The 25,260-nt window shown below is 47.5% G+C and overlaps 1 protein-coding gene across 1 annotated transcript in view; it reads right to left on the bottom strand.

Annotated features, from left to right (window-relative positions):
* Tcerg1l (transcription elongation regulator 1 like) overlaps positions 1–25,260 on the bottom strand; it is a 194,801-nt gene that overhangs the window by 136,675 nt on the left and 32,866 nt on the right. Inside the window, exon 4 of the mRNA XM_059250417.1 lies at positions 22,487–22,684. Coding sequence (XP_059106400.1) covers positions 22,487–22,684 — 198 coding nt within the window. The remainder of the gene's footprint in view (positions 1–22,486; positions 22,685–25,260) is intronic.

Raw genomic sequence — 25,260 nt, 5'->3', positions numbered from 1 at the left:
CCTTCGCAGCTACCCTAGACAAGCGAATCCAACCTCCTGCCTTCTAGTCTCATACATCACACAAGCAAGTATACACTCGAGCACACAGGCAAGTATACACTCAAGCTCAGTACAATGATGTCTGCCCCAGAGAGGTTCATCCTCCTGCTTCATACAGTCAGGTATAAGCTGTCACCCAACACTGTGGTGTTTGCTCCAGACAGGATTAGCCTCCTGTCCTCACACAGGTAGGTTCATGCTGACCCAGCACTTTGCTATCTGGGACCATTCCCATCTAGTGTAGAACAGAGTCTGTCATTCTGGTCACTGTACTGTCTCCTGTGAAACCCGGCTGCATGCTGATGTCCCTGCTCACCTGGGGGCCACCTCCCTTCTCTGCCTCCCTGTCTGCAATACTTGGACTGTGAGAAGCTTATGCACCCAAGGGCCAGGGTCATGCATGCCTTTCCTCTGGTGCCAAGCAACATGCTACTTTTCCAGAGACCCAGGCTCACAGCACAGACCTCACAGAAGAGAGACAGGATGAAGCTCAGAGATCAAGCCCTGAAAGGGTCTTTCCTTCTTACTCCAGCAGAAGGAAGGTTACAGTTGCTTTTCTGAAATGTAACTCCAAGCCTTCAGTTGGAGGCAGCCTTTATCAGATATTAAAAATAAACAACACCTTATAAATTGTTTGCTGATGTGGGACCAAAGATATGCACATAGCAAAGAGCATCCCGCAGAAGATGTTTATAGTGATGCCCAGAGTAAAATGAGAATTAAATGTCAGCATGCATCTTATCTCCTAAAATAAAGGAATCCTCCCCCTTGCTATCCATTTGTTTGTTTAGTGCCTTTAAAGAAAGCTCTTTGCAACCTTGACAAGTGGTCTAATATTGGAGACAAGTGTGGTGCTTACCTAACACCTTTCATGAACATCAAACACAGCCACAAATCTGTGGGTTTTGTCTGCCAGGCAGGATGGCCATTTACATCCCAGCACACCAGAGCTGACCCCAGAGATGATGGGGTAGAGGACAGGAGAGTCTGGCAGCCATCTCTACAGAGGGATTTCCATGGGCTTAACGCTGCAGACCGTAAACACTAGGAATGCTAGGCAGGTATTGCTTCCGGGGAGGTAGAAACCTGGGATTGCTTCCGGGGAGGTAGAAACCTTGTCACTGAATTCCTGCCCAGGCTCCTGCACACTCAGAATAGCACCATCTGCCTGGTGTTTAGAGGTACCAGCACTAGCCTTGGGACAAAGACAAAACCTTCTCTCTAGGACCCTAAGCCCTGGAATGGGGGAGCTTCTTAAAGTGTTCCAGAAAAAAAAAAAAAAAAAAAAAGGAAAGAAAAGAGAATTCCTCCACCAAACAGGTGCACACCAAATAGGGTCATAAACAGGAAATGTGAACAAGGTCAATAGCCCTCTTCTCAGACTGCCATGGATAAACTGGTACCCAGAATGCAAGTGGGCCCCACTCATCCCAGGAGCAGAGTCATTGGCTTGGCCCTATATCATTAACCCTAGGGAGAATTGCACAGCCTTATTTCAGAACACATTCCAAGCCTGACGCTTTCCTTGCTATGCTCATTCTAAGCCTGGATGTGGTTGGAAGCAGCACTGGGAGTCCAGCATCAGATGCCAGGGCCAAGCTCAGATCACATAGCTGCATCCCTGAGACTCCCTTAGGCAAGTGGAGACTGGCTTGTCCACAGAGGGCAGTCATAGATGGAATCAGTTCCTGGAGCTGGTTGATCTTATCATCTATCATTTTTTGCTCCCCAACCCTTGAGAGCAGAGAGTTGGGGCTTTTATCCCAAGTGCCTAGTACAGCTTCTGGTGCAGATACACCCTCACCAAGTTTTCTTGAGACCAGGAATAAGTGACTTACATAGGGAGGGGAGGGGATACAGGAAGGACACATTGGTGGATGGGCAAATGAAGTGTCTAAAGAACTAAGGCATTGATCTTTTCACAGCCTAGAGGATGGCATGATCTTAGGCACATAAGAGATGAATAGGTGTGTCCATATGACTTGGATGCAAACACTGTCACAGAGATTGTGGTTCTCAGTGGAATGACATCTACCTAGTCATATTATCAAAATGTGCCTATTTGTTAACTTGTGGGATTAGTCTGTGAACAAAACCATAAAACTTGTTGGCATGTCTAAGGCAGAATGTAATTATTAGCACACTTGAAAATATGAAAGCAAAGCATAGCAGCAGAAATTAGGCCTCAGAAAGATGGAAACAGTCGTACTAGAAAATGCAGATTTATAATAGAAAATAGCAATTTGCAACAGAGCCTCAAGTTACAGGCAAGAGAATCACCACTCTACAGAAGATGCTCATCACTTTATGGATAGAGAACGTGAAGTTTAAGTGTTTTTATTTTCATTACAATTTATTTAGAGGACACTTAGTCATTAAATATCTGAAACTAAGGATGATTGTGTGGGATACTATGCAGGGCTTCATTCTAGAGACTGGGTCATCAATGATGGTCCCTAAGATGAGTAGAACTCTCTGAGCCCATTCCTTCTGCATGCCCCTCCCTCTCTGACCCCAGGTGTGACCAGCAGGCCTGCACTTGCCAGTGGGACAGTAGCTAGTAGAAACTTGAAGTCGTATGTGGGTTGGGCTTGTCCTCTCTTGTTGTCCCTCTAACCACTCCAAACAGAGACAGGTGCCAGGGGACAAGGCAATGAACCCTGGACCCATGCCTGTTACCCACTAAAGGCACACCTCGTGTTTTCTTCTGTTTTCATCCTTGTAACCTTCTCAACTGCTCTGCCAGAAAACCCAGAGTTAGGCCACTGGCCAGAATGTTTTCAGATCTGGAACCAAGTGAAAATTGGTGAGGTTCCACATAGCTACACAAACGACCTCTACTAGACCCCCAAATCTCTCAGTATTAGGGAGTGAACACAGAGAAGACTGCTACAGAGGAAGACCCTTGTGCCACCAAATCTGTCCCACGGCCCTAGAGTCAGAGCAGCCGCCACAGCAAAATCCCAGCACTTGCTCTGGGTTGACTTGAAAAACACACAGCTGAGCAATAGGTTATTTCCTCCGAACAGCTGTACTCTAGGGCCCTAACTCTGCTGCATGGGTTATAAGAAGAGCTGTCCAGGCTCATCTGAAGAATTTAAGCCATGCTCGCCAGAAATGCTGAGTCTTTGGTTGGTCCCACAGGTGGATGGGTGACTGGAAAGGGGTGAGGAGGCATCTCTACCATCATTGTGTCTGTCCCGTTTACCTCCCTGACCTATAGGTCAGTTTCTGTTTGGCTCTGCTTGTGGACATGTTGGTCATTTAAAACATGGTTCCCTGAGGACTGTGACAGGTTGACCTGGCCCATTGCCCATTGGAGCTACCCTGTGTCTTTTCCACTGAACTATCTGAAAGCCCATCAGACTTACCACAATTCCAAACAGAAACACTGTTGGAGTTATTTGCTCATCTCCCAGGCCAACTTGACCACCTGTTAAATAGCAAGCCACTAGATCAAAATATTCTCATGAAAGAAGAAAAACTATCTTTCAAAACTGTACCCATGACCAATGGAAAAATTACCAAACTTCAGCTCACCATGGCTAATCAATAAAAGCCTGCCATTCCACCTTGGTCACCCTTATTCTCAACCTTATCACTCTATCTTAGCTAATATCTCAACCTCCACATGAGAAATGTGGCCATGGAGATGAGAGGCACATGATCATTCAGGCTGGTCAGTGATACCACCCTGGGTCCTTCAGCCTACAGGCAAAACATCACAGCTGAGAGAGAGGCATCACAGCATATAGCCAGCAAGCCAAGTGCCCTAAGGAGCCCATTCCCAGTATGTGGGACCAGAAAGGTAAGCCACGGAGGTTGTTTTGAGCCACTGTGTTTTGGGGGTGTTTATTATACAATTGTGGGTGCCTGGCTCAGAAACAAATACAGAAAAGGCTGGGCAGTGGTGGCACATGCCTTTAATCCCAGCACCTGGGAGGCAGAACCAAGCAGATCTCTGTGAGTTCGAGGCCGGCCTGGTTTACAGAGCGAGTTCCAGGACAGGCACCAAAACTACACAGAGAAACCCTGTCTCGAAAAACAAAAAACAAACAAACAAAAAACAAATACAGAAAAGAACTACAGTTCAAGCTGAACATAAAAAAAGTTACTACAAAACTTTCCCTCAGGACTCAGTAGGAAATGAATGCTGGAGAATTTGTGAGGAAACTTCTGGTAAACCTAAATGTGAGGAAGGAAAATTCAGAAGCAGAAGAGCTCCATGGGAGGTGGCCTCAAAACAGTCAGCCAAGCTACTGTTGGAGGACCCAGCATGACGACTTGAAGACCTTAGAAGGTGGCTTCCAGGACATCCTAAGGATGTCAGCTGGCTTCTGTAGATTGCCTACAGTTAGATGTAAGTTGATAAACCAAACAAAGGATTGCTCACTTTGCTGGTCGAATGCAGAGCGACTAAGCCTTGCTGAATTAGGGAAAAATGGCTTTTGTTTCCTATCTTCTTGTCTTAGCACATTTTCCAAAATTCCCAAGGCTGGGTACTTTATAGTACCCTAAGTACTAGAGCATTGTGTAGGCTCGGGTAGGGGTCCCCGGCTGTATCACATCATGGTGAATGGCAAGATGGTGAGAATGTGAGGAAGTGGAAGATCCTAGAGAGGGACAGGAGGTCTGAAAGAAAAGAGCCTGTCTTATTTGGTGTTTCTTTCTCTCTTTTTTTTATTTATTTGTTTGTTTGTTTGTTTGTTTGTTCCAACTGCCCTCCCATGAGAACTAATGAGAAAAGCATCAGTTCCTTCCAAGGGCGGTCTCCCATCGACCTAGCTACTTTGCACTAGGCTCCGACTTCTAAGGGTTCCATCACCTCTCAGTCTGCCACTCTGAGGGCCAAATCTCTCACATAGCACCTTTGGGAGACAAGCTCAACCATACCCAAGCTACAGAACCCTCTGTTGGTAAGTGATTCTCAAAGTGGAATGAGGTCTGAACCAAAGGCCAGATACAAGACCTTGTAAAAATGAAAATTGATGCTGGAGTCTAGCAGGCCCTTCAGCTAAAGGCAGTGATGACTAAGAAGCCCTCAAGCACAGCCCCACAGAGGTCTAAGCCTATGACTGCTGGGATTCTAAGAGAGGCACATCTCAGACTCACATGTAGGTTTGCCTTTTGTTGAGTCTAATGTGAACCAAACCCAGAAGCTGGTGACTGGTATCAGCAGGAGAACACCCATGCCCCAGAGAACTCCATTTGACCCACGAAGCATGAGTCACAGAACTGGCTACTACGGATTATTCTGCTTTGGATGTCTTGGTACCTAGAAGGAGATCACTCCCTTATATGGCAACAGTCAATATGAACTTCATCTCTCACTGAGTGCCAAGGGCGAGTGTTCAAAGGTGACAAACTAATTCTCAAAGATCTCAACAATCTAGTTAGTATGTAAAGAATAAAGTAAAAGCACCAGCTAAGAGAGGAGGGGCTCAGGGACTCCTTGAGGCAGGAGACCCTCGGTCTTCAGCCCCATGAGTGTGGTTCATGCGATTAAGATAAATATAAAAAGCCAAGAAAATTCCAGGGGAAGAGCTGCGTGCATTCTACCTTGTCAAAGGCTCAGGCCTCAGGGGCTTCAGGCATTTGAGAGGGAAGGAGAGAGGCAGGGAGGGAGAAAGAGAGAGAGAGACAGACACACACAGAGACAGAAGTTTCCCTGCAATGTAGGAACCCAGGTGAGTGGTCACGTGTGATGGATGTGAGTGTGAGGCTCTGCTCTCTGTAGTACTGAGTGGTCACGTGTGATAGATGTGAGTGTGGGGCTCTGCTCTCTGTAGTACTGAGTGGTCACGTGTGATGGATGTGAGTGTGGGGCTCTGCTCTCCGTAGTACGGAAAGGTGGTTAGATTTCAGGTGCTCTGGGAAGAACAGCTCCAGGAAGCTCAGCCAGCTTCCCCACTATGCTTCAGTCCCCACTGGCCACGGCCAGACTGTGGTCTCAGACGTGTCAGAGTGTGATGAACACACTCTTATAGAGGTTAAGATCAGGGTAAGGTCAGAGTGAGCGGCTGGCTGAAGAGGCTTCCAAATACTGTTGTCGTTGAGGTTACAGTGTAGTAGGGAAGTAGCAAAGTGCTTGTTTAAGCAAATGATCCAGGTGCTCCGGCCTACAGAGGAGCTTGGTGATAGCCTGGTGACCTGAACGTCTCTTCCTGTGAGGAATCCAGCTTGCTCTGCAACTACTGCTCAGAGTGGCCCAACATCATCCTGCCCTCGACACTCCGGAGAGCAGCAATATGATAACAGGAAGAGTCAAGTGTAGAGAAGAACCCAGGTGGGGGACAGAACACAAAGAAGGAGATAACACTGTGGGGCTGTGGCAGTGTCACTAGGACAAGCTTGGAAAGCTCTTGCTGCAGACACAAGCCACACCATGGGACCATCAGTGTCAGTTACACCCAACAGGAACTAATCCTCCTGTCAAAGGACTCACGGTCTTCTTGGCGATGGACCTGAGCTGATGGAAGCCTGCCAGGCCTGAGCTCCCCTGGGAGGGGCTCATTGGTATGACTGCCACCAGCCTGGGGTGCAGAAACCGTGACTCTGCCACAGGCTGGAAAATAGTCTGCAGAATGTAATTAAAGAGTCCAAGGAGAGGAGGCACCGGAGCGATATTAATTACAGTATTTAATCCATTAGGTGGGGTTGCCTGGCCTAACCTCTTTGGAATTCTGAGTTTGTCTATGATTAATTATTTTGGGGAATAACAGCCAACATTATAGCTTGTTAATAGGCTTAAAATAATAAATTAAAAAAAATAAAACCCAAGAGGTTGAAACTAGTTTTAGTTCCCTGAGTGCCCGGTTATCTCACGAGCTCCTTTGTTCTTCGGTGCCCTTATGCCCATTAGGACATCTCACACTACCCGTCCATATTGCCATCCATGGCAGGCATGTAAAGCTCAGCAGAGCCAGACAACCACTAGCCATACCACATGGACACCAATCCCCTGTAGAAACCTCCAGCCCAGTGGCCAGGACTGGAGTGGGCCCTTCCCAAGTGACTGGAGTGATGGATTCCAGTCAGCTAGTAGTTAAACAGTCCTGATACAGAGCTGCCTGAGTACAGAGCTGGAAACAAGGAATGGAGAGCTGTGAGTGTGGGGGAAAGGGGGGGGGGGACTTGGGACATTTTCATCAGGTCAGGGAAGCAAGGCTAAGTGAGTTGTAGAGGGACAGACTTAACCCTACAAGAGGCCTGAGCAAGAAGTCCCCATTGGGTGGGCAGGTGGATAGCTCTGGACATCGTGTTGCCAGTACCCTGGTTAGTCTGCTTCTAAGCACACAGGCTGCTCCTCTCACTCCTCCTCAGGGCTGGGGACATGCTGGGGACACGGTGTCATCTTTACTCAGCTGTTCTGTGTTCCTGGCATAAACAAAGGAGGGAGCCACACAGGAGCGAGGATCATGGCCCTGATCCACTAACAGGGATGCTTCCTGGTCTGGAAGAAACAATGGGCATTTCTGGGAAATCCAGGCTGCCAAGTCCCCAAGTGCTGGAGTCTCCCAAAGAACTGAGGATGAAAGGTGGGAAGACAGTACCCTCCCTCTCCTGGCTTTTCCTGTTAAGGTGGGTAGAGCTCTGCTTTTATTGGTTTCCAAGGCAGCCACAGGCTGGTTAGTACCTCCAAGTGCTGGCCCTCTAGGGGACTGAAGTGAAGGAGATCCTACAAGCATTTCTGAAGGCAGACCACTCTTGCCTTTTCTACCCTCAGAAGGGATGTTTCAATGTTGGGATCTGGAGTGTCTCCCTTCTGCACACATGAAGTTTTCTCTCTCTCTCTCTCTCTCTCTCTCTCTCTCTCTCTCTCTCTCTCTCTCTCTCTCTCTCTCTGTGTGTGTGTGTGTGTGTGTGTGTGTGTGTGTGTGTGTCTGTGTATGTCTACTCTCTACAACATAGCTGCATAGGTGGACCTGACTGTAGACAGGTAATTAAGGTATAAGTCACATACCTTACGACTCACCCATTTGCAGCATGCAATGAGTGATTGATTCTAAAGCCAGGGTCAGGCACCTATCACTACAAACAGCATCAGAAAGTCCATGCCTGAAAAGGAGCCCTGGGTCTTCCTTTGTCCTCTTCTCCCATCTCACCCAGTGGAACCATGAGTCCAAATAAACTCTTCCTTCTATAAGCTGCCTTGGTCATGATGTTTTACTGTAGCAGCAGAAAAGTAACTAAGATGAAGGGTGAGATGGTATCTTATTATTGTGTTCGTTGGCACTTTTCTGGTGGCTAATGATGCTGAGTATTTCTTTCCGTTCCCACCCAACATTGAAACATCTCTTTAAAGAAATGTCTGTTCACACCCTTGGCTACTTTTCAGCTAGTTGCTTGTCTTGGACATGTTTGCAGTTTCACATGAATCTTCCATAAACTGGTGACTATATGCTGACAGGTTAATAGCGGCCACACCAGATCCACAGTACAAAGCTGACATTGCAGATGCCACAGGCTCCTCCCTATTTCCAGTAGGCTTCTATTAGAGTCCTGGCATGAGCTTCCAGGAACCTGTACCCTGCCCTGCCCCACAGCCACTCTGCAAAGCTTGATCATCTCCATTCTCCATGCCAGAGAGCCCCTTTCTGTTATCCTTTTTCCCCAGATGTCACCTGAGAAAAATGAGTACAATAAAAATTATAGCTTACTCAATAAAATGATAAAGATGTTTGAATGCAGTTTGGGATCCATTTGATGCAATGTGGACATTAAATATGCCAGTGGCAATGTCACACAGACATCTTGGCATGTGAGTCTGGAGTCAGGGGAGGGGTCAGGCCAAGCAGAATTTGTGGGGTAGTGACTGAAGCTGTGAGACAGGGTAGTTTTGACAGCTGAGTTGTGGTAGTAGAGTGTGGACTGGGAAAGGGGACCCCAGGACTGAGTCTGCTCAGCTCATGTAGAGAGAAGAGAGGGAGCAGCTCAGGACATGGAATACGGCATACAGCAAAGTGGGGCTGACCTGACCAGGCATGGTGTGGGGAAGGGGATGATGGCTCCTTTTCAGGCATGGACTTTCTGATGCTGTTTGTAGTGATAGGTGCCTGACCCTGGCTTTAGAATCAATCACTCATTGCATGCTGCAAATGGGTGAGTTGTAAGATATGTGACTTATACCTTAATTACCTGTCTACAGTTAGGTCCACCTATGCAGCTATGTTGTAGAAAGTAGACACACACTCACACACACACACACACACACACACACACACACACACACACACACACACGATGAAGAAAGTGATGAACGCTGTCAGATGCTGACAAAGGGTCTGTAATAGCAACACAGGAAATGTGCCCTTTAGAAACAGGAAAACACAAGATGCGGGTGACCTTGACAGGAGCAGCTTCAAGGTTATGGGAAGGTCAAAGTTTGCCAGAACTGAGTTCAAAAGAAATTGGGAGAGAGATTTTGATTGGCAGGTATGCACATCTTACTTAGAGGAATCTTGTTTAAGGAAGGGAGAGGAAGTTGGCACTCACAAGAAGAATCAGGGACAGAAAGGCCACTCTGCTCCATATGAGCAGAACCCAGATTGCCCAGGAATCAATGCATTCTTCCTGCTCAGAGTGACATCTTGGTGATCACCTTTGACTCCACACTGCTCTCACACCTGAACATTCTGCTAACAAGCCTGCTGCCTGTACCTTTAAATGAGGTTGATCCAAATCCGACTTCTCCACAGCACCTTCCACCATCTGCTTGGTCCCAGCCTTTGGCATCTCTCTCCCATCTGCACAGTCACTATGGCACCTCCCTGCTCAAGTGACTGCCCAAGAACTAATAAATTCACACCCACATGGCTTCATATGGCCTGGCCATATATTGCAAAGTTCTAACAGAACCAACACAAGCTAATCCTCTCTTCCCAGGATCGCCCTGCCTCCCTTCCATGTCTGTCTGGGAAGGAGTTTTGACCTAGATGCATTCCAGAGGCACAGCAGCTGCCCTTATCATAGACACACAAGAGGAAAGAGTGTGTCCCCCTGGATCGGAGAGTGAGGCCATTCAACAGATGTTAAGACTTGCCCAAATCCCCAGCAGGACTGAGCCTACTGCCCTGCAGAGGTTTTGTTTGTTCTGAGGTCCTAATCACACCCCAGGCCAGCTCCTGAGGGAACTATCCCAAGGGAGGATCAGGGCTAGTGGCCTGGCCCACTGATAGCCACTGTGTCCTGGGAAGAGGTGGCCTCCCTGCACTCACTTCGGATTATCCAGACTTCTGCAGCAAGGGCTCCTGAGTGGTGAGTGGCTGACTGACTTACTGGGCAGACAAGGAAGGAAATTACTTATCAAAGAAGAGTCAGATTTTTCTCTGCATTTTTCTGCAGAAAAGCCCATTATCTTAAACAGATGTGAATCCACTGTTCTGCCCCATTAGCAAACACAACTCAACTGGAGGAAGGAACAGAGGAAAGCAGGAGCTCTGGAAAGGCATGGAAGCTTTCACCAGCATATGATCTTTCCAGACCCCAGAAGACAGCTTCCCCTCAGTTCCTCAGTGTTGCATACAGCCTCCTAAGGATGACCACCCCTTCCATAGACACAAGCACACCAGGTCCCGGCAGTGGAAGTGTATTCTTTCTTTTGGTGATTGTCACAATCTCTGTTCTTGCTGAGAAAGCCTCAGACATTTTCCTTATTCCTGTACAGTTGGCCATATGGTGCAGGGCCCCAGTTGAAGCAGAAAATGGTTCCATCCTGCTGCCTCCCCTGGCTCAACTTGGCTCAGAGCTGCACCTGCATGACTGAGTGCACACACTGGCTCTGCACGTGGGCAGCTTGTGGATCCAGAGCCTCAAATCCCGGCCCCTCTTTCTCAAACCATCACAGGAAGCAAAAGCAAAAGCATTCACACTGGCAGGTAAGAACCTGGGGACAGAAAGCCATGCCTGGCACTTTCTCAGAGCATAAGTCAAACAGAAGCCTCCCTGCACAAGGATGGCTCTGCTTGTACAGGCAGTCCATACCCACCGGGCATCCGAAGACAGGAGCACACTCCAGGGTCACATGGTTAAGTCTCTAGGAAAGCAACAGAACTGTGGTGGCTTAAATGAGATGACCCCCATAGTCTCAGACATTTGAATACTTGGTCTCCACTGGGTGGCTATTTAGGGAGGATTAGGAAGTGTGGCCTTGTTCTCTGGAACAGGTTTAGAGATTTCAAAAAAAAAAAAAAAAGACAAAAACAAAAAACCCAACTCACGCCATTTAGAGTTAATTTTCTCTGTCTCCTGTTTTCCAGTGGAGATGTGGCTTTAACTGTTGTTCCTGCTACCTGCTGCCATGCCAGCCTGCCATGATGGTGATGAACGCTTGCCCTTCCGGAACCATAAACCCAAACAAACCTTTCTTTCTATAGCTTGCCGTGCTGTGGTGGTTTGAATAAGAATGGTTCCCATAGGCTCATAGGTTTCAATGCTTGGTCATTAGGAAGTGGCACTACTTGACAAGGATTAGAAGGCATGGCCTTGTTGGAATAGGTGTGGCTTTGTTGGAGGAAGAGTGTCACTGGGGGCGGGCTTTGGGGTTTCAAATGTTCAAGCCAGGCCCAGTGGCTCTCTCTCCCTGCTGCCTGCTGATCCAGATGTAGAACTCTCAGCTACCTCTCCAGCATCATGTCTGCCTGTGCGCTGCCCCACTTCCTGCCATAATGATAATGGACTAAAGCACTGAAACTGCAAGCCACCCCAACTAAATGTTTGCCTTTATAAAAGTTGCCATGGCCATGGTGTCTCTTCACAGCAATAGGTTCACTGACTAAGACACTTGGCCATGGTGTTTTATCACAGCAACAGAAATACATGGACATTGGCCATGTGATTGATAATGGGGCGGATGAGGGATGGGCAAAGCTGAGACAGCCCACCAGAGCCCACCTGCTCTTGGTTGCCACCTTATCCTACAGATATCCAGGAGGACGATGGTGGAGGCTGACAGTGTGGGCTTATTGTTGAAGTCTACAGACCATCATTTTAAAGGGGCTATCTTAGTTTGTTTTCCCATGGTAAAACACCCTGACAAAGCAATTCAAGGAAGAAAGGGCTTATTTCCACTCACAGGTTAAGACACAATCCGTCTTGACAGGGAAGTCAAGGCAGCGGGGTTTGAAGCTGCTGGTCACATCACAACCACAATCAGGAAGCAGAGGACCTAAATACCACCCGTCTCAATTAACCTAATCAACATAATCCCTCACAGACAGACAGTGTGGCCAGAGGCTTAATAATTCCTCAAAGTGTGGTGAGGGGCTTGTCTCTAGGAGAGTCCGGATCCTGTGAAGCTGACAAGAAGCCACTACAAAGATGAAATGCAAAGGCAGTGTCTGAGCAGAACACACCCTACCATTCACTCATGTGCGGCCTGTGCTGGAGGGGACACCTGAACTCACCTAAGGTGAATGGAGTTGAGGCCATTTTAATTTTTTGATCTGTGCTTCTTCACTCTTCCCACTGTGTCCAAATGAGGACTTACCACATCAACACCCAGGGAAACAATGACAGAATGAAAAGGAATCGGCAGCCAGAAAGATGCTGACGGTGTGCCAACTGCTGACCTGGAGGCCGTCCTCACCAGCAACCTGTCACAGCTGTGACAGGGCAGGTGGTCTAAGCTGTCTCCAAAGTTAGTCTGACACTCTACATGTATTCCTGGCTGTTCCTTGAATCAGAGCCAGGTTTGGGCTTGAGCTGGAGAGAGGCAGAGAGAAGGGTCAAAACTCAAAACTACAGGTGGGTAAGAAATTAATCCAGATCCCTGTCACCACTTCTAATGACAGCAGCATGGAGGGTAGGGAGACCCATGAGCCCCAGAACCTTATTCTCTGAGCTCCAGGCCACTGGTGTCAAGGTGGCACTCTGTCCTTACTGAGCCACCCCAAGTTCTTAGAACGAAACAAATGAAAATGTGAGGCTCTGCCAGCTGAGCAGCCTGAGTCCCAACCTGGTCCCTTTGCTTGCAGGAAGCTGCAAACTTTTGAATACATCCCATTTCCCACTCTTTCTGATCAGTTTCCACTTATGTTCCAAGTTACTTCTGGAGAAATCCAGCTCCTACATACCTTGTAACACATTGCATGGTTTAAATACATGCAGTAAAACATAAGACAGAATCTTTGATTGTGTGAATCTGTGCTAGGCATCAGAGATTATGCAAGTGACAGCTCATGCTGGTGAGGATGTGGAGCAAGGGGAACACTCTTTCATTGCTGGTGGGAGTGCAAACTTGTACAGGCACTATGGAAATCAATATAGTGGTTCCTCAGAAAATTGGGAATTGATCCACCTCAAGACCCAGCTATACCACTCTTGAGTATATACTGAAAGGATGCTCCATCCTACCACAAGGACACTTGTTCAAACATGTTCATTGCAGCTTTATTCATAATAACCAGAAACTGGAAACAATCTAGATGTCCCACAACCAAATAAGGGATAAAGAAAATGTGTTACATTTGCACAATGGAGTATTACTTAGCTATTAAAAATGACATCATGAAATTTGCAGGCAAATGGACAGAACTAGAAAAGATCATCCTGAGCGAGGTAACACAGACCCAGAAAGACAAACCTGGTATGTGCTCACTTGTAAGTAGACATTAGCTATTAAGTGAAAGATAACCATGTTACAATCCACAGATCCAGGGAGCTAAGTTACAAGGAGAGCTCAAGGGGAGATGCATGGATCTCCCTGGGAAGGGGAAATAAAGCAGTGCAGCTGCTCAGACTCAAGTAAACACACAGAGACTTATATTACTTATAAACTGTATGATCATGGCAGGCTTCTTGCTATCTAGGTCTTATCTCTTAAATTAACCCATTTCTATAAATCTATGCCTTGCCACATGGCTCATGGCTTACTGGTATCTTTACATCCTACTTCTCATGGTGGTGGCGGCTGGCAGTGTCTCCTGACTCAGCCTTCCACTTCCCAGAATCCTCCTCTCTGTTTATCCTGCCTATAGTATACTTCCTGCCTGGCTACTGGCCAATCAGCACTTTATTTATTAAGCAATCAGAGCAATACATTCACAGCATATAGAGCGATATCTACAGCAACTGAATAGATTTGTGAATGTACTGGGGGCAGGTGGGGATGGGAACAGGAGGGATCAGGCAGGGGTGGGAGGGACAGAGGGAGAGGATACTGGGAGAGACTGGAAGTTGGAGCATTTGGGGGAGATGTAGAAACATAATGCAATGGAAACTCCTTCGAATCTACAAGAGTGACTCTAGCAAAGTCACCTAGCAATGTGGGGAACAGAGCCCAAGCTTGCCATTTTCTATAACCAGGCAAAGCTCCTAGCAGTGGGACTGGGAAATAATAACCCAGCCACAAAACCTTCAACCTACAATCTGTCCTGCCTGCAAGATGTGCTGGGGTGATGGTGCAGAACTTCTGGTAGTGGCCAACCAATGACTGGTCCAACTTGAGGCCAACACCATGAGAGGGAGCCCATGTCTGACACTGCCTGGATAGCCAGGAACCAGAGGCAGGACAGCTCAGAGACCCAGGATAAAAACCAAATACGACTGGGGAAAAAAAGTCAATGAAATGATTGCTAATGATATTCTGCTATACTCATAGATCAGTGCCTAGCCCAAGTGTCATCAGGGAGGCTTCAACCAGCAACCGATAGGAGAGGATACAGAGACCCATAGCCAAACACTAGGCAGAATCAGGGGAAGCCCTCAGAAAAGGGGGAGGAAGGATTGTAGGAGCTAGAGGGGTAGAGGACACCAGGAGAACATACCCCACACAATCAGCTAAGCAAGGCTCCTAGGGGCTCCCAGAGACTGAAATGACAATCATAGACCCTGTATGGGTCTGAGCTATGCCCTCTGCAAATACCTTACAGCTGTGTAGCTTGGTGCTCTTGTGGGACTCTAACAGTGGGGGTGGAGGAGTCTCTGACTCTTTCGCCTGCACTTGGGACCCTGGTCCTCCTACTGGGTTGCCTTGTCAAGCCTTGATATGAGGGTTTGTGTCTAGCCTTATTGTAACTTGTTAGGCCATGTTTGGTGGATATCCCTGGGAGGCTTGCTTTTTTTAAGGGAAATAGAGGAAGAGTAGATCTTGGGGAGAGAGGTAAGGAGGAATTGGGAAGAGTGGAAGGAGGGGAAACTGGTCAGAATGTAATGAATAAGAAAAGAATAAAAGAAAAAAAAGAAGCAGGAAGTGCAGGCCTTCATCAGCATCCTGGAACAGGCAATGGGAGGAGCCCAGTGGAGATGGGCACCTATTAGACAGAAGATTGAGGTGTCCTGAACACCCCTGGGTGAAGAAGGTAGGGTTGAATCCTGATCTGTAGTAAGGCCTGCCTTTTGAAGAACATCTACCTAGCACAACTAGACATTCAAGGTAGGAGGATCCCAGAAATAACCTCCTAACAATAAACTTCAAGACCTGCAAAAAGTGCCACAGGAAGAAGAAATTTCTGGAAATTGACTCAGCAAATCACAGAAAACTTGACATCTGAGTTGGTAGTAAACACCACGTAATTATTAAGAATTTTCAACAAATTCAAAACTTCAATTGACAAAAGACTTCTGACTTTAAGAAGCAAATCCTTGGTACCAAAATTCTTCCAAACAAAATAAGTAACATTCTTGGATGCCTGGACACACTGGATACAGGCAGCCTGGCACACTGTGGCCCCATGATAAGACACTTCCAGCAGAGGCAAGGGCATAGAAATATTCGTGATTGCCTCTGAGCAAAGAGCAGACTGGGTATGGACAAGTTTTCCTTTCAGGTGAGGAAGCAGTCACACAGTACTGCAGACATATTAAATGCCAGAACTGCATACAATAAAATGAAAAGCAGTTCATTTGATATCTCAAAATTTTATTTAAACTCACATCCTGAGTACATCAGTCTCCCTTAGAGACTGGAGTAGAAACATTTGGAATGCACAAAGGAAGACCATCTGTGTGGCCACAAAAGAAAGTCCTTTTTACATAATCCACCCAAGGTCTCATCAGGGTGACTACCACCTTTCCCTGCAGGTGGCCCATCAACAGGCTCCAGGGAGTTTTGACACTTCATAGCATGCATGAGCTGCCTCCAAGGCCAGTGTTCCCTCATTAGGTCAGCCTGACCATCAGGTTGGCACAGCGGTCCTTGACATTGGGTGTCAATTACGGTTGGTTTGAGACATTGGATACCATAGAAAGGCCCCAGAGATCCTTGAAAGGCAGCTGAGTGTTGGCTACTCTACCTTCCATGGGCACAGGTCTTATGGATGAGTCTTTATTGGGCTGCTTGGGCCCTTGAATCTTTCAGCTGAACATTTTGGATTCTAGAAATTCAGAACCCATGAGAATAGGAAACAGGGCATGCCTTGCTTAGAAGGCCCTCACTGAGCAGCAGTCTTGATCTCCTCTTGACCTGATCAGAGCTGTCACTGAACCCATCTCTTTGTGAGAGCTTGGCCCCTATCATGCCCAGGACGACCATGGCTCAAAGCCAGTGCCCCTGCTTCTAACGTCTCCCATTATAGGAGCATCCCAAGTGGGAATAGACATCTGCAGAGGAGGTGATGATGATCCCTCATCACTATCCTACAGGGAATAGAGAGCAATGCTGGCCCTCACCTGGGCTCTCTCTGCTGCAGACTCAATGTCTACACCACCTACTAGGCAGTGATAGGCCTCAACCGTGTCAGTTCAGTAGAGGGCTACTGACAGACAGCTCTTCAAAGCTTGGTTCTACCTAATGGAAAGTGACATGTGTGAAGCTGACATTCCAAGGGGAGGAAGAAAAAATAACAAAAGATAAACACCAAGGATCATTCCAGGCCACAATAAATGTCCCCAGAGTCATCACACAACAAAACAAAGGCATTTATCCCAGAGTGTACTGCAGAATGGGGACCTCAGGCCACCTCCCTGACCATCACTGTCTCAGCTATATGTGGCACTGGGAGGCTGACAGAAGAGCCTTCACATGGGGAACGGCCAGTGCAAGGGCCCTGATTCAGACAGAGGCTTGCTGTGCTTGAGGGCCCAGATAAGGAGGGAGCAGTAAAAGGAAGGGCAACACCCCAAGCTGGCCACAGAGAGAGTACTCTAAGATTGGGAGTAGGAGTCCAGCCTGAGCTACTGAGCCAAAGGCTGGGCATATGGGATCATTATTGCTCTGAGGCACCCTGTGATCAGTTTACTTACTGGAAGACTAAGGGAGATATAGGGCACTGCCTTCTGTATAACACACACAACATATTGAGATCTGTTATGGAAAGGACAGGAACCCATGGAGACACAGGACATCACACTGGAGGAGTCACTGTCCAGAATGAGGCTGTGGGAACACTGAAGGTGGATGTGCCATCTCTAGAGACCTGGGAAGGCCCTTGGGAAGGGTACCAGCAGAGCCGGGTGAGAGGCAGAGAAGGAAAGCACTTCTGGGAAAGCAAGGTGGGAATGTTCTGTGGTATTTCCAGAAGTGCCCCCCACCACGTCCCCAAGTCCCAAACACGGGGGGGGGGGGCATCTCTGCAACCTGTGACAACAGGTGGTCTGCAAGCATGGGCCTGAGAGGCACACTGAGGACTGCATGCAAAAAACGTCACAGAAGAATCTATAAACGTGGCTTGTTTCTGTTAAATGCAGCAGAGCCCCACAAGGCAGCACACAGCAGCCCAGGGATGACACATTTGCAAGTGGGGAAGGCATTTCACAAGCTGCAAAATGAAGGACTGCAAGGGTTCATTACCTCTGCAGTGGGAGGAGACAGGTGGATAGAAATCCATGGCTGTGCCCCGCCAGCCCTTTTTAAGGGAGGGAGGTGTCTCCAGCACTAGAGTCCTTTAGGGTGAGGATATCTTTCCAGTTTCTGGATAGAGTGGGCAGGAGATCACAGTGGAGACTGCAAATGTAGACCCCAAAGTGTGTGCATTCCTGGGGAAGGTAGTAGGAATGGGGGGTGCTGGGGGATAATGGTCCAAGGTGGGCAACGTGGCAGGAAGGACTCAGTGCATGAGCAAGCCATCACTTTGAGATCCCAGCCACAGGATTCCCCACAGAGGCAGGTTTGCCCCTCACCCACTGCTTAGTATAGGAATGCATGCTCAGGGCATTCTTACAGAGCTCCCTATCAGAGATAATAAATACATAGAGCCTTCTGCTTGCTTGTTTATATTCAATCATGATCCCCTCTAGGCAGGGCGACCTCCAGGTGTTTGGGGATATCAGTAACTACATTGCTACAAGGTTTCTGAATTTTTATCTCTGGAAACATCTAAAACTGTAATATGTATTATGACACTTTTTTATTATAGTAGAGGAAGGAATAATTTGTGTACTTAAAAAAAAATAATAAAATAAAAGAGGGGACAACTCTACCCCCAAGCAGTTGGCCCTCTGTTGTCAGAGGTAGCCTAGCAGCTGTGGACTTCCATAATGAGAGAGCTGCCAGCATTTGAAAGGCCATGGGCAACACTGATGCCCTGAGATGCCTTGGACTTGGTATGTGGCTTGGCTGGCAAGTCACTGGGAGACAAAGACTATCGTCACTGCCCAGCTGTTCTGTGGCAAGACAGCATGCTAAATTTAAACCAATAAATAGTTGTAGGAGCGAGAGAACAGGTGGCAAACGGCCTCTGAGGCAGATGGTGCTTTTTAATATTTGTATCTGATCGTAATTGGCAATACTAGAGACAGTCTCTCCATGCTCCCATTTCACCTTTCTCACTTGAGAGCCTTGGAAAGGGTGGGCCACCCTTTAAAAATAAACTCTATCATTCTTAGGAGAAAAGCCATTTCGGATTCTTCATCTGATGGCAAGGGCATCTGGTACCTGGCTCACTTGTCTTAGCAAGGTCTGAGCAGAACTGTGGTCCAGTGACTGCAGGCCAGGGCTAGCCCATTCTGGAAACACCAGGGAGGCATGCCTTCTCCAGTCCACATCTTCTACCTCTCCTTCTGTCCTACCCTCCTAACACTGAGCCATAGGTGTGATACCCAAGACATCTTCCCCTGAATAGGTTTCTTCTATAATCTGAAACCCCGAGGGATAGTGAGAAGTGAGTTAAAACCTGTTTGCAGATGGGAGGAGGGTCCCTGCTCTGTTCTCCTTTCTTAGGTGGCTCCTCCAGCCACCAGCCTTACATGCCTGCACTGTCAGCAGCACAGACACATCTCCAAATGAGCCGGCTGCCCTCTGCCCCAAGTGAGATCAAGGACAGGTAGGTAACCAACAGCACTAGATGCCACAAGTGGACAGAGCAGCTCTTCCCAACCCAACAAGGACCCAGCAGGGTGCTGGATCAGGGATGCTGCTGAGTCCACAGATCCACATCCTATTCTGAATATGGAGGGGTACATACAGGAAAGAAAGACACAGCTTTCTGATGGCGGACACACAGTCCAGAAAAGGAACAAGTTCCACAGGTAGCTGGAATGTGGAGAGCAACCACAGGCTTTGGCTGTGCACATTACACACTGAAGAAGACAACCCCATTAGAACTGAGCTTGGAGCTGGTCCCTGGCTCTTTGAGTATGGGTTGAGAACTCCACACACACCAGAGCTGCAGACTTAGTGTAAATCCTTTGGCTCAGTGCTCTCCATGGAGATACATTCCTCTGTTGTTTCAGCTAACAGAACACACACACACACACACACACACACACACACACACACCACTGTCCTCCCTACCCCAGTACAAGGTCTCACAGTGTATTAAGTAGTATTCTAATTTAAACCGGAGGTTTAATATGGAGACAGGACTTGGGGCAGGTGAGGATCGCAGGACCCAGCCTCTACCCACATGCTGACATAACCAAAATCCATCTCCAGTGGTGGTTGTGTGATATCCCTAAGAGGCAAAATTGTCCTCAGTTGAGCCTCATTAACCCAAACTGTATGAAGCCTCTGAGGCATCTGGCTTTTTACATCAAGCAACAGTCAGGCTCATCATCTGAAATGGGAATTGCCCTCCATTACGAACCGTTTGCTCACTGCAGATATACCAAAGACCACAGGCTTTGGATAAGCTCACATAAGGGACGTGCTGCATCAGACCTGCCTTCTCTGTCCATCTAAGCCTGACTCCTCCAATTCACCCCACACCAAGCCCCTTAAGGGCTCTGCCTTCCTCCTGATCCCAGCCTGGCTCATCATTTGCAGGGGTGTCAGGAATTTCCAGGCAAACTGGTCCTCCGAAGAGTCTGTTCCTTCACTCCTTCCATGGACTCCTGAAAGTGGCTTAGAGACAGGCCTACAGCTTGATGGGTGTCTTGGTTAGGGTTTCTGTTGCTGTGATAATAAACATCATGGCCAAAGGTAACCTGGAGAGGAAAAGGTTTATTCCAGCTGTCAGCTCCCAGGTTACAGCCCATCGTTGAAGGAGTAAGGGCAGGAACTGAAGCAGAGACCACGGAAGGGTGCTGCAGACTGGCTTGCTCAACCTGCTTGCTTATGGCACCCAGGAGCAGCAGCCTATGCATGGCACTGCCCACAATGAACAGCAACCTCCTGTACTCAGCATCAATCAAGACGATGCATGGCAGGGCTGCCCACAGGTCGATCTGGTGGGGACATGTTTCCAGTTAAGGTTCCCTCTTCCAAAATGACCTGAGTGTCTGTCAAGTTGACATAAAACTAACCAGAACAATGGCAAACTGTGCACCCTTCCGGCTTCTTTTAGACACTCAAGGGACACTTGCCATGGCTTTTCACCAGAACTATACCCAACACCCCTCAACAACCTTCTGCACCCAGCTAGAGAAGAGACCCAGTCCAATGCAACCAGGTGGCCACACCTCCCAAAGAAACCCTGTCTTGGACACTCCTGGATTTCATTAGACCTGGAAAGGGAAGCCAGCCAGCAGTACAATGTCTAGTTCTAAGATAAATTTTCATAAACATCAGTGGAATGAGGGGTTTTAGCCCACAGCTCCACACAGCAGGAATGTGGGCTTCAAACACAGATTGCCCAAGGGCTTGTTCCCATGACATCTAAATGAGAGCTCAGTAGCACACTGAAATGGAATGCAGATTTCATTCTGGGTAATACAGTATGCTACTGGTTGGCTAATCCATTAGGCTGGTAGAAGAACACAGAGGTCAGAGGTCCAGTTGAAAAGGACCACATTAGATTTGCCAGAAAGAAAATTAGTAATTGAGGGCACACTAAAAAATTGGAACATGGGCTATTTACCTTTGCCTTGTATGTATGTGTGTGTGCATATATGTGCATTGTATATGCCTATACATGCATGTGTGTATGTACATGCATGTGTCTCATCTAGTGATATATTTCCTGTTGATGAGAATGTAGTAATTAATGACATGGTTAAACATTCTTTATCCAAAGTGCTTGGGATGCAAACTCTATTGGTTTTGGAATACCTCAAGATTTTGAAATATTTACATACACATAAAGACATCAAGTCTAAATATGAATTTATTCATTTTCTATAATATATACGTAGGCTTGAGCTTATTTTATATAATGTTTTTTTAACAATTTCATGCATAATCAAAGTTTTCCAAAGCAGAATTTTCCCACCTAATCAGTGCTGAGAGTTTCCGGTTTTGGATTTGTTGATGCAGGATGCTCAGCACGTAGCAACCTGTCTCCTGCAGATTTTCTGTGCAAGCGCTACCACAGTACATGACCAGCTCACTAAAGCAACCAAAACTCAGGGATGGAAGATTCCAAGTTGACATTGCTATCACGTTTGAAGAAATCAGCACTGCACAGGGACATGGGGCACCCTGCCACCAGTCAACAAATACAACACAGAGAGCAGTAAGCACATCATGCGGACAGCAGCAGGTAGTAGGGCCGGTCTGGGGGCCATTCCACAACTCATGAGCACACACCTCCGAAGCTCTGTGCTTCAGGATACTGAGAAGCCTCAAGCTCATCCTCTCCAATTCTTCAAAAAGACCCAGCACCCTGAGCACCAATGATTCAGGGGGTAATATACCTCTTGTCTCCTCCCCTGCCTTGTGGGCAGGATTTCCCACATGTCCAGAGGAGCTATCTCCAATCCCACACAGGACTATGGAGAGCCATGCGCAGCTCAGCAATGGGACCTGGTATATCACTAGCTAGACCAGTTAATGCTTCTTGGGAGCCACCCTTACACTCTGACATGTGGCACACAGGAAATGACCAAGGTCTTGGGGTCCTTTAGTTCCTAGTAAAGGTGTCTTGGCTCTTCACATGCACATACCAAAGAGCCACATAGGCACAAGCCTTGCTTCATGGAATCCATGTGCATTTGTGTAGTCTGACATCAGGCAAACTCCGTACAACCTTAACTGGATACCCCTCCTGGATCTGACCTCCAACAATCCATAGCATGTGTCCAGAGATGAAGAATGGTGACCAAGACACTGAGCTCCTGGACCCAGCTGGCCCTGCTTCCCCAGATGGATTCTGGGAACAGTTTATGACCTTTCCAGATGGTGTGTTGTTCCTACCTGAGAAGGTGGCAGTCCGGAGGGGGATTCTGATGGGGGTCAACGTTAGGAAATGGTAGGGCTGCACAATGGAGGGGGATAGGCCCCGGAGTTCCTCGGCATTCACAGAGACCATGGCAGCAGCTGCAGCAGTGGTGGCAGCAGTGATGGTGATGGTGGGCCCACTGCTGATTGGCTTAAGGCTGTTATGGCAACCACCTGTGGGAGAGAGACCAGGGTCAGTACATGTAACATGCATCCATTTCAGATAACAGTACCCTCAAAATGTAAGAGTCTCACTGCTCCCTTCAATGACATCTTGGACCAGTTAGCATTGTCCCCAGAATGAATCTTATCACTCAGCACACATACTTCACTATGTGATGCTTGGAGTGCCACAGTTCTGAAGCCACCAAGAAGGATCCAGGACATGTGCACTATAAAGGGAAATAATGTCACTGTGGTACACATATGTGTAAGTCATTTGAAGTGACCATTGAGGATTGTGCATGATGGAGGGAGGACACAGAAATAATCAAGGTAGGGAGGATCTGCAGAAAGGGGTGGTGTAGGCCAGGGCGGGAGGGTTCCCAAAGCACAGGATGCTGCCCACCTGTGGAGAAATCAGCACCCACTTAGGCTCTCCCAGATGCCCCAAACACAGAATCAAGGAAAGATACCAAGGCTATAGAGTAAGTAGTTCAGGCTACAAACTCACTTTGAAACATCTACCTTAGGGCCATACAATCAATTGTCTTTGGGGGCTGACAAGGTGCTAAGCAATGACCAATCAGGAAGGCCTGCTTTCAGGAGAACTTTCCAAAAGGAGGCGTTATCATTGACACACTACTCATCTGTTGGTTTTATGAAATAGGTTGATTGGGTTTAAGTCAAGGGGGATGAAGAACTAATGGGTATGTCTCAATTTTCAGCAGGTTGACCTTTATTGAGATGAGGACACATGGGCCCAATCATTCTAGAATGGGAGAGTGAGGCATGCTGCCCACTGGGAAGAAGTACCAACAAGGATGAGAGTTCTGGGGCAGATGCTACCCCATGGGATGGGGAGCTTTGAGGAAACTGGGAAGCAGAGCAGTGTAGGGCAGTGTGGACAGGGCTGGGATGTGAAGTGGTGAACAATGGGGGTTGGTTGAGGACATCAGACAGGTAGACACCGGTGTATAGATGATGAGGTTTGCTGCAGAATGGTGGGCATGGTCAGATGAGGGGGAGGTCTGCTCAGAGTTCCTGCCATGATCCCACCCTGGCTGCCTTTTGTACATGAACAATCAGGGGAGAGGGCTGAGTTCTGGATACACCCAGAGACAGAGTGCTGAATCTGGACCTTAGGAGAGATGTCCATAAGGGAGAGAGAAATCTGAGGGCATCCAGAAAAGTACTGGGCACTGTGAAGTCAGATTTTTTTTTTAAAGCATACATAGGAGAAAAAATGAAGGAAGGTCTCAACTGTGAGTGTGTTGAAGTGGCAGAATCATGGTTGATTTTCTCGCCCTGTCTTTCCATATTTACAAATTCCCTAAGAGGGACACACGCCGTCTTTTAAAATTACACTTACAGAACAACTAGGCAGCCACTACAGAGCTCCCCCACAGCCCATGGCTGTTCCCTCATCATTACCACCTTCCCCAGGGTGCTGCATGTCACCAACCATGAGCTCATACTGACACACTGTTAACTAAAGGCCAGCTTTCCTTCCATGGGCTCCTTCCTGGTGTACACCTTGTGAATTTTGACAGACACAGGATGTATCCACACAGCATCCCAGACTTCACAACAGGAAAGCCCCAGCTACTCCACCCTGCTCCTTCTGTTGCCCCCACATACACCCAACCACTGATCCCAGAGCTTCACAGTTTGGCCTTTTACAGAACATCATGTAATTGCGGGCATCATTTGTAGCCTGTCCAGCTACTTTCTTCCACTCAGAGATCTATTTGCAGTTCGCTTCCTGTCTTTGTTATGACTCAACAGCACATTTCTTTTTCGCATTGAGTGGTATTTCATTATAAGGATGTACCACAGTTTATTTCCCACTCGCTTGCTGAATGACGACATCTTGGTGGCTTCCAGGTTTTGACAATTCTGGTCAAAGCTGCTAAGAGCATCTGCATGCACTTTCTCATGGGCATGTTTTCAATTCCTTTGGATAAACAACATGGTGTAATTGGTGGGTCATGTGGCATGGGGAAATTATTTTCATTTGTTTTTAATTTTTGCAAGTGTGTATGATATGTGTGCATGATCATGTGTGTAAGCGCAGGCAGCTCCCTATTCAGAAGCTCCTCCCATCAGCCAGGTGCCCAGGCTACAGACCGTCCACAGGAGACAGACTGCAGTGGGCCCTGCTAACCGGGCCTTCCCTCCATCTATGAAGAAGTATTCCTGACCACACACGCCAATGCTGACAACGTAGCCTGACAATTAAAAGACTTTCGCTATTAAAACATACCCCCACAAGCCACCAACAGTCATGAACCTCTCAAAGCTGATGGACACCATGCTTAGGGGACCATGCCTTCATGCCTCTCCTCTGTAAGACAGAGCTCACGATCTCAGCCATGTGCCACCGGATAAAGTTTCTGAAATAAACTTGTTCTGTTATTTAAAATGAAAGTGACCTTGACTGATGGAAGAGAAAGTTGCCATTATAAAAGCAACAGATGCTAGGGCAGGTGAAAGCATTTTGCAGCTAAAAATATGAAAACGTTTTTAATCACCACGTGATTTCTGTTGCCAAAAATCATCTGTCAACTTAAAAGCAAAATAACTATGAC

The sequence above is a fragment of the Peromyscus eremicus genome, chromosome 1 (assembly GCF_949786415.1).
Source record: "Peromyscus eremicus chromosome 1, PerEre_H2_v1, whole genome shotgun sequence".
NCBI lineage: Eukaryota > Metazoa > Chordata > Mammalia > Rodentia > Cricetidae > Peromyscus > Peromyscus eremicus.
Note: the sequence above shows the minus strand (reverse complement) of the source record. Positions and strands in the feature narration are given on the sequence as shown.